General features: G+C 44.6%; 2 protein-coding genes and 1 long non-coding RNA gene across 3 annotated transcripts; all 3 read left to right on the top strand.

Annotated features, from left to right (window-relative positions):
* The first annotated feature begins 1,079 nt into the window (after positions 1-1,079).
* On the top strand, positions 1,080-3,138 carry LOC136355390 (uncharacterized). The gene is made up of 2 exons (XR_010739630.1): positions 1,080-1,214; positions 2,896-3,138. It is a non-coding gene; the product is annotated as an uncharacterized lncRNA (long non-coding RNA).
* Positions 1,080-3,138, top strand: LOC4330863 (uncharacterized). The gene has a single exon (XM_015767658.3). It carries the CDS (start codon positions 1,579-1,581, stop codon positions 2,158-2,160), a length of 582 nt encoding a protein of 193 aa, XP_015623144.1. The 5' UTR covers positions 1,080-1,578; the 3' UTR covers positions 2,161-3,138.
* A 1,424-nt stretch (positions 3,139-4,562) lies between these two features.
* On the top strand, positions 4,563-7,684 carry LOC4330862 (protein CPR-5). The gene is made up of 5 exons (XM_015767592.3): positions 4,563-4,904; positions 5,417-5,473; positions 5,564-5,599; positions 5,678-6,346; positions 6,432-7,684. The coding sequence occupies exons 1-5, from the start codon at positions 4,566-4,568 to the stop codon at positions 6,966-6,968; spliced, it is 1,638 nt and encodes a 545-aa protein (XP_015623078.1). The 5' UTR covers positions 4,563-4,565; the 3' UTR covers positions 6,969-7,684.
* Positions 7,685-8,536: the final 852 nt, after the last annotated feature.

Genomic DNA, 8,536 nt, shown 5'->3' with positions numbered 1-8,536 from the left:
AAAGAAGCAGAAGACTGCATTTTGGCCTTGATTTTGTAGTAGCTAGACCGTGGACAACCGAAGGCGACGCGGCGTCGGTATCCCATTCCAGACCACCATCTAGGTGGAATAAGTTCACTTTAGGTCTCTTAATTTTTCGCTTGGTCTGATTTTCGATTTTGAAAAAAAAAATAGCTAGACCGTGGACAACTGAAGGCGACGCGGCGTCGGTATCCCATTCCAGAGCACCATCTGGGTGGAATAAGTTCACTTTAGGTCTCTTAATTTTTCGCTTGGTCTGATTTTTGATTTTGAAAAAAAAGCCAGTTACAATGGATCCAGGAGTTGAATCTGGAGTGTAATTGTTGAGTAGTCTAAACCTAACTTTGCCTCTCTAGTTCATTTTATAAAAATGCTCCACCGAGCTTCGCGAGCTCCGCTCTTGTTTTAGCTAGAGCTACAAATGTTTGGTTGGTTCAGCTCCAGGACATGTGGAGCTGGAACCCACAAATTGGTCAGCCCACAATTGCTGAGGCCGGCCCAACATATCGGCACAGTTCACGGGAATCTGGCTCAGGCCCAGATCGTCGTTACTGGGCTGGTAGTTTGTGGTCTGTCCATAGCGCGATATCAGCCCAACATTCGCGACGTGGGAATCCAGTTCCGACCAATATTTCCGCACGTAGGCCGCATTACCGTTCCGGCCCATTTCGTCGATCGCCACGGGAACTCGCCGTGCCGCCCGCTACCGACGCCGCGGCGCTCTCCTCGCGGAGAGTTATCAGAACCTGTTCCGGTTAATTTCCATAATCACCAAGAACAACGGATGGTTTTATTCTCACCGCCATAAAAAAAATCGTGGCTGCATTGGACGGCCAGACGATCCAACCACGGCAGCATCTCCATCTTAGGCCTCGTTCGGCAGCGCCAGGAACGGCCCGGAACGGCCTCAGTTCCGGCCGGAACGAAGCGGCCCGTTTCCAAATCTGGTCTGGCCCGGAAGCGTCGTTCGTTTCGGCCGGCCCGGATTGGAAACGGGCCCGGTTTGGCCTGCCTCCCCCTGTTCCTGGCCCGGATCCATTCCCCACCTCTGACCCTCCGGTTCCAATCCGGACGCGAGGCGACGCGAGAGGAGAAGCGAAGAGGCGACGGCATGCGGCTGGCGACGCGAGAGGCGACGGCGACGACGACCCGCTTCCCATCCGACGTCCACGCTCTCCGCCGCCTTCTCGCCAGTAACGCATCACCGTCGTCTTCCTTGTTCCTTTCTCTCCCCGGCGCTAGGGTTGTTGCTTGCTAGGGTTCTTGGCCACCGCCTCCTCCCCTGCCGCTGTAGCACGCCACCGCCGCCTCCTTGGTTTTTGCTTGCTAGGGTTCTTGTGCTGCTGCTGCTCTTCTTCCGCCCAAATGAGGGCTTTCCAAGGGCTGGTGTTTGTTGGGGATTCCGATCCGCGTAGGGGGTGGGGATGGGGGAATCGTGATGGGTTCTTGGAGATTTGGTCTGTGGTTTAGGTTCTTGCAGTGTTGCGGGGGATTCTTGGTGGAAGAGCCCTAGGTTCTTGGTTCTGTTTCTTGCCCTAGATCTTGGCTGAAGGATCGATGTGTTGCATAGCCATGGATCTGTCAACCAGCTTCCCTTTCAGTTTGTCTTCTTCTCGAATGAACCAGGAAATTATGCTGAAAAAAAAACATGTCACTGTAACTGGACTGGTGCTCCATCTCTGTTTTTGTACTCACCCAAGCCAGGCTAAGTCAAGATTGTTATTAAATTCAGTGTTGCATAAGAAAAGATCCTTTGATAACCAGTTTTTGTCAGTTCTTGATGGCATTTCTGTTCATTATTCAGATTTTGATAACCACATGTCCTCATGGATTAGCTGCTTTTTAGCTTGGATACTTAATTTTAGCCAGCACTGGCTGCCTCAACAAACTACTATGCTAATTATAAACCTTTTCTATTTCCATCTTTCTGTTTATGATTCATTAAATCTTAGCCATTTTCCATCAGATGCTTTGGTCCCTTCTCCCTTTCTCTGCATATATCATTGTAGATTGTCCTTGTTCCGATGGGGCCATCCTCTTTCTCTGAGGATCATCATGCATGACAATTTGCACCTCATAACCAGAATTTGCAGGAAGCTTCAGGCGTTTTCAACAGACATGAAGGCCTGGCATTACTGACAACTATTGTTGAGGGTGGTGGAAACTGCAATCCTGCTAGTGATCCATTAACAAACCAGCCCCTGTTATCAGCAAACATCATTAACAAGCATATTTTTCTGCTTTATTTGGAGAAGAAAGCTTTGCGCATCGATGCTGAAATATAAATTGAACTGCAGTAGGAAGATGATTTTGTTGCCTCTTTTTTGGCTGCCTCATTCTGGCAACTACAGTGCAGTATCTTAACATTTTTTTCAGCTAAATTGCCTCTTATGTAGTCTGTAATAAATGACAACAACAAATAGGCTCATATTTTTCAATTACATCTAAGTCCTGGAATAGGACCATTTTCTTTCTAAGCTCTGGGTAGTTTAGGCTAATTAAAAAACTCAAACATGTGAATAAATGGAAATTCTCTGTTCATTACCAAATTTTCTTTTGAATTTACTTGATATTATGTTGTATTAGACTTCACATATCTACTTATTATATAAGCCGACAAGTTTGGTTTTTTCGAATCTGAAGATATCAAATGTTGTGTCCACATAGGATAGCCCTTTTATGATGATAACACAAATGCAGATCCCCCAAGTTTGTTTGAATGCATGCAAACAAACTTGTAAAATGGATAATAAGTGTGAAGTTCAACAGCTCTATTGTATTTTTACTTGCTCTGTTTTTACTTGCAAGAGTTGTACTGCTTCTATATCACACTGTCTAAGTCTTAACCGCAAGATTTCTTTGCTATGGCTGCAGCGGATAATCAATTGATATTCCCAAATGCCGATGGATTGCTACCAGAGGGACCGGAGGAAGGCGAAGCCAGATTGATTAGTGATATAGTCCTGAAAAGAATGTGCTTAATCCTGAAATATATTACTGTTCATGCTTAACTAGATAGAAATATGCATGATGTTCTGAATTCTGATGAATGATGACAGCAACTGAATATGGTGAAGAATTGTCCTGATGCTATTCAGGGTGTTCCCTGTCTTTCTATTTGGGAATTTTGGTTAATTAACTCCTGCAATATACTATTACTGTTAGAAATTAGAAATGTGCATGATTCTGAATTCTAATGAGTGATGACATTAACTGAATGTTTTGAGTTCTGAATCACTGGATCTGATCGATCGACAATCCACGGCAGCTTGAATGGCTTCATTCCATTCCAGGTCAAACCGAACACAGATTTTTGAAGAGGTGGATTGAAAAAAGGAATGGATTCAATCCACAGGTGGTTCCAGTGAATCCACCCGGATCCACTGAAACCTGGCCTTGATCAATTCCTGGCCTGGATTGGAAACATGCGTGCCGAACAAGGCCTTAGCCGACTCGCCGTCACAGCCGTCATCGGAGGCGTCGTCGTCGCGTCTCCGCAGCACGACGGTGACGAGCCACTTGGGCACGAGGTGGAGCGCGAGGACGCGCGGCACCTCGCATGGTTCGGCGACGACGTACGTCCACCTCGCAGACGAGCCGCGTGCGTCGTCTTCCCATCCGTCAGGTCGAGCCACCGGTCGATATGATGCGGACCAGCCCGGCGAACGTCTTCATGATCGACATCCTCGATGGCCTCCTCGTCGGCCATGATGTGCGGCGGGAGACCGAGCAATCATCAGCCACGTCCGCCGCCGCTTCAGCTGGATCGGGATACAATGAGGCCGTCGCGGTTGGTGATCGGCGGCAGGTCGGCCGCCGGCCAGCCTGTGGGCACCTCGCCGCCGGGCGCGGTGGTCTACCCGCCGCATCATCCATGGTTATTTGATTGATGGATATCTATCTTCTCTTGGATGAGGATGGGATTATGGGATGAGGTGGTTATAAATAAGTGGCAGATATGTTAAGGTAATCGTCAGGTTAATCAAGGGAGGATTGAACGAGATTTCGTGCCATCGAATCCGGTTCGCGCGCAAGCAAAATCAGCAGCGTAACGGGCCTTGTGGGTGCGGAACCCGTTGATAGCGGAGTATCCAGCCCAATCTTGATGTGCACCGGCCTGCAAAGACCGAGTGGCAGTGCAGGGCCCAAAGCTACTGACCAACTTCTCTCGAAAACTTGAAGAAAGTTTTTTGATCTTTCAGTGCATGTTTTTTGACGGGCAAATATTTCGGAAAAAGTTTGTGAAACCTTCTTAGAAATTTCAAATGACACGGTAAACTTCGTGGATACTACAACACCAGTAGTTTAAATAATATTCCTATAATAATTTAACACTGCTTTCCTTCCTTACAACATTTTTCCTTAATGGAAACCAGGCCAAAAGCCTAATATACACGCACAAAACGGCACAAAGTTTGCTCAGAATTTCCGAGTTTGCTTAACGGCTAACGTAAACCGCACCGTGACGCGACGCGACCCCGAAGCCGTTCCGCGTCGCGTTCCCATTTTGACTTGCCTTTCCTAGACTCTCTCTCTCCCCCGTTATGAGAAGCCCACCGGAGAGCGGGTCGCGCACCGGTCGAGGCGAAGAAATTGCGGCGCGGCAACTAAACCCTACCGCCTCTGCCTCGCCGCCACGCTCCCTTATTATGGACGGGGCCTGCTGCGACGGCGGTGGCTCGCCGGAGTCCGGCGGGGCGTCCTCGTCGGCGTCGTCGTACGGCTCCGCGTCCCGGCTGCAGAAGGGGGTGCGCCTGCGGCGGCGGCGGCAGAGGCTCCGGAGACCGCTGCTTGCGACTGGAGGGGATGGGAGGGGCGCCGCCGACGGCGCGCAGGACCTCGCGCTGCCTCTCGGGATGTCCTTCGCGGCGGTTCTTGCCCAGGTGCGCGTTCGCTTCGATTCTTGACTGGTTTCTTGTTTAGTCGCGGCGGAAAGGTTCGGTTTTTACCCTCCTCATGTGGTTCACCCAATTCTTGCCTTGCTGGGACGGTCATTGGATTATGAATTTAGGATGGAGAAGTAGAGATATTCTTTTGCTCCGGAACTCATTTTGGGCGTCTTTTCACATTGCATCTAAATTCAACTAAAGTCGTTTATATAACCAAATTGAATTAAGCAAATTTACATGGGACGGCACTAATGAACAGAAGCGTGTGTTTTGAAGCGTAGGCTCAGATATGTAATCCTTCTGTTCTCTGGATGATCGTCTCGCCATTAGGATGATGAAATACATCCAAGCCAAATTAAAATGAAGTTGTTTATTTACAAAAATGAATCAAATGAATTTCTTGGGCTCTCCAGTAGAGAACTGTGGTTCTGAAGCATGGATTCAGCTTGTATGGTTTAACCTTTTCTTACTCGTAATTAACAAGAACTGACCTTATCCTGTTTCAGGTCCTTAATAGAAGCAGTTGCTCTGAAGGAAGATTACAACCTGATTTCCTTTCAAAGGTACACAGTTCATGTAATTAGCCTTTCTACAAATGATGGCCATGGACTATAACAGAACTTCAGGTATGCTAACTCTGAATCTTGATGCAGATGTGCACGTCAGCAGTGAAAGAGTCCTTGACAAATGTATGAATGGTTCATTTCCTTGTCTGTGATTACACTTAGACAGGTTTTTTTACATATCTGACTTACGTTATTCTGCAGATATATGGTGATAGATTCGACAACTTCACGAAAAACTTTGAGAAATCATTTGGAAGTACATTGAGGACACTTCATTTAATTAATGAGACACCTGTCTATGAGCAAGATAACTCTCGGTTTTCTCACGAAGATGGTACTTCTGCTGCTGAAATCAAATTGAGTGGTGCTGATTCAAAAAGGCCGGTACATGATATCCAGGAGAGTACATCGTTAAGTTCAATGGATAATCAAATCATTCTTCATGCGGGCACCGATCAGCAGTTGGTTAAACTACCTCATAATAAAGCTAGTCCAGAATTTGATAGGCACATTCTTAATGTATTTGAGAGATCTCTGAATGAGCAGACTCGTTCAAATGAGCTCAAGGAACTTGAAATAGGACTAAACATGAGGAAATTGCAATTGAAGCAATCTCAGATAGCTCTCAGCTCATACTCACACATGCTAGAGAAGATCAAAATTTCTATGGGATTTCAGAAAGCTTCTTTCAGAGAGGAAAAATTTAGGACGCAAATGGAGGACACAAGACATGCTGAACTCCTCAGGAGGCTTATAGATTTGCTCCTTACCGCAGTGGTATTTATGTCTGTCTGTTTTGGTTATGGAACCTATATTTATTCGTACAAGCGGATAACTGCTGTTACTGCAGCTTGTGCAGCGGCTTCAAGGGTATGTCCCATCATTTTTCGCTACTAACTGCTAGTAAATATTTGTGCTATGAACTAATCTCTTTAACCCACTTTTTTTTTGGCAGGAACCTAAATCTTGGTGGATGCCAAATTCAGTATCAGCTTTCAATTCGGGTTTGCTGTTTTTCAGGTGTCATTTAATAGCAGCAACAAGGATGTCATTTGGCATGTTAATGATTCTCTTGATTGCTTGGTTGATATTCCAGCGTTCTGCAATGACTGGACCAAACATGCCAATAACGTTCAATGTTATGTTATTGGGAGTTCTCTGTGGTTCTGTCGGAAGGTTCTGCGTTGACACACTAGGCGGGGATGGAAATGTCTGGCTCTTTTTCTGGGAGATTCTCTGCTTCATCCATTTATTTGGGAACAGCAGGCCATCTCTTTTATACCGCATGCTTTATGGTCCTATTTCAGTGACTGACAGAACGAAGGCGTCTGATTTACCATATCGGGTTTGCCGATACACATTTTATACTGTCCTGTCGGTTATTCTCCCATGCTTGGCTGGTTTGCTGCCATTTGCTTCCCTGTCAGACTGGAATGAGCTTGTGGTAGAATATATGAAGTCCAAATTCATTAGAATTAATACTGAGGTTTGAGAGATTGGATCTGTCTACCAGCACGACAGAAAAGCCTTGATATGTTTTCAGGTTGGACAATAACACTTCCAACGTTGTTGTCAGATATGGATCAGATTTGACTGTTGTAAGAAGGGCTGTGTTTTTCTTAGGTTGCTCAGCTTTGTAGGTTGTTGGCATGAGCAGAACTTGATTGTTGAAACGTCAGATGAAGCAGCCAAGCAGGTTTTTGGTTGTGTTCATTTGCGCACCATTATCAAGTGCAAGATGCTTCATTTCCGATATGTAATTTCTTTTCATCAAGGAAGTTCAAAAAGAATATCGTTTATACTTTAATTGCCTCTTTTTTGTGGCTCTGATGCATATGGGGCTTGTCCTTCATATTGGGGGTATGTTAGTTATTCTTTTCTGCATATTTGAGTTTTCTCTGCGGCTTCAAGACTTCAACTGACAACCAGATTGGTGTACTTATTCAGGCATAGTTGATCGGTCTATGTAAAGTTGTAAATTGTAATGCCAACATGTTCGATTTATTAATTTCGTATTTTCTTGCCAATGTACAGTATGGGTCGTCTGATGTATGTACATGTAAATGGCTGTAAAACATTCAGCAGGTGATGTACAGAGTCTTGGTTTGTAAATACTAAATTGAAGAGTTATTTTTTCCAGTTTTGCTGTATGGATCAACCGGTGAAATATGTATATCGATTTTAATCAATGCATTTGATTTCTGTGTATTGCTTTCCTCCTCAGTTGTTTACAGTAAGGTGGTTGTGATATCTGTTTAGTGCTTGCAGTTTCCTCCAATGCTGTTTTTGTAGAGTACATTGCAACTTTTTTTTTCTCTGCTCCCTTCATCCCAAAATAAGTTAACATAATATGAGATGTAATATACTTTCTATATCCCAAAATATAAGTGATTTTAGTTAGATGGGACACATCATATTATTATGAATAGCTTTGTCCAATTTCGTAGTGCTAAGATGTTCTATCAAAATTAGTAGAACTAGGATGTTCTAACCAAATTTATAGTGTTAGATGTGTCCCATTCGATCAAAATCCTTTAGGGACTCTTTGGATCGCAGGCATGGAAAAAACAAAAATGAATTCAACTACAAAATAAAGGATTGCAAAATGCATGAAAACATATGAGTCAGATGAGAGGGATAGGCTCAAGGGAAAATCTTCAATAGATTAGAGCTCTTTTCAAGTTTCCTTCAAAATCTATATAGGATTGTCCATTTCATAGGAATTTTAAAATGATAGGAATTCAATCCTTTATTTCAAAGGCATCCATATGAAATATTCTTATATGATTAAAATCCTCTAAAATTGTTGTTTTTCCCTACATATCAAATAAGTTCTTATATTTTAGAATGGAGGGAATACAAGTTGTTAAGATTCGTAGTATATGTTACATCATATACTATGTAAATTATTTTTTTTGGAAGTAAGTAGTGTTGAATCTGAGTTATGCTGTGGGATATCGTCGATGCGGACTACGTCAAGCTGACGTCATCTCCGACCCGACCTCGGTCGGGCTCGGGAAGTCGGTATGTGGTTGCACCGGCTCGTGGTGCCATCGGGTC

This window comes from Oryza sativa, chromosome 2 (assembly GCF_034140825.1).
Source record: "Oryza sativa Japonica Group chromosome 2, ASM3414082v1".
Taxonomy (NCBI): domain Eukaryota; kingdom Viridiplantae; phylum Streptophyta; class Magnoliopsida; order Poales; family Poaceae; genus Oryza; species Oryza sativa.
Note: the sequence above shows the minus strand (reverse complement) of the source record. Positions and strands in the feature narration are given on the sequence as shown.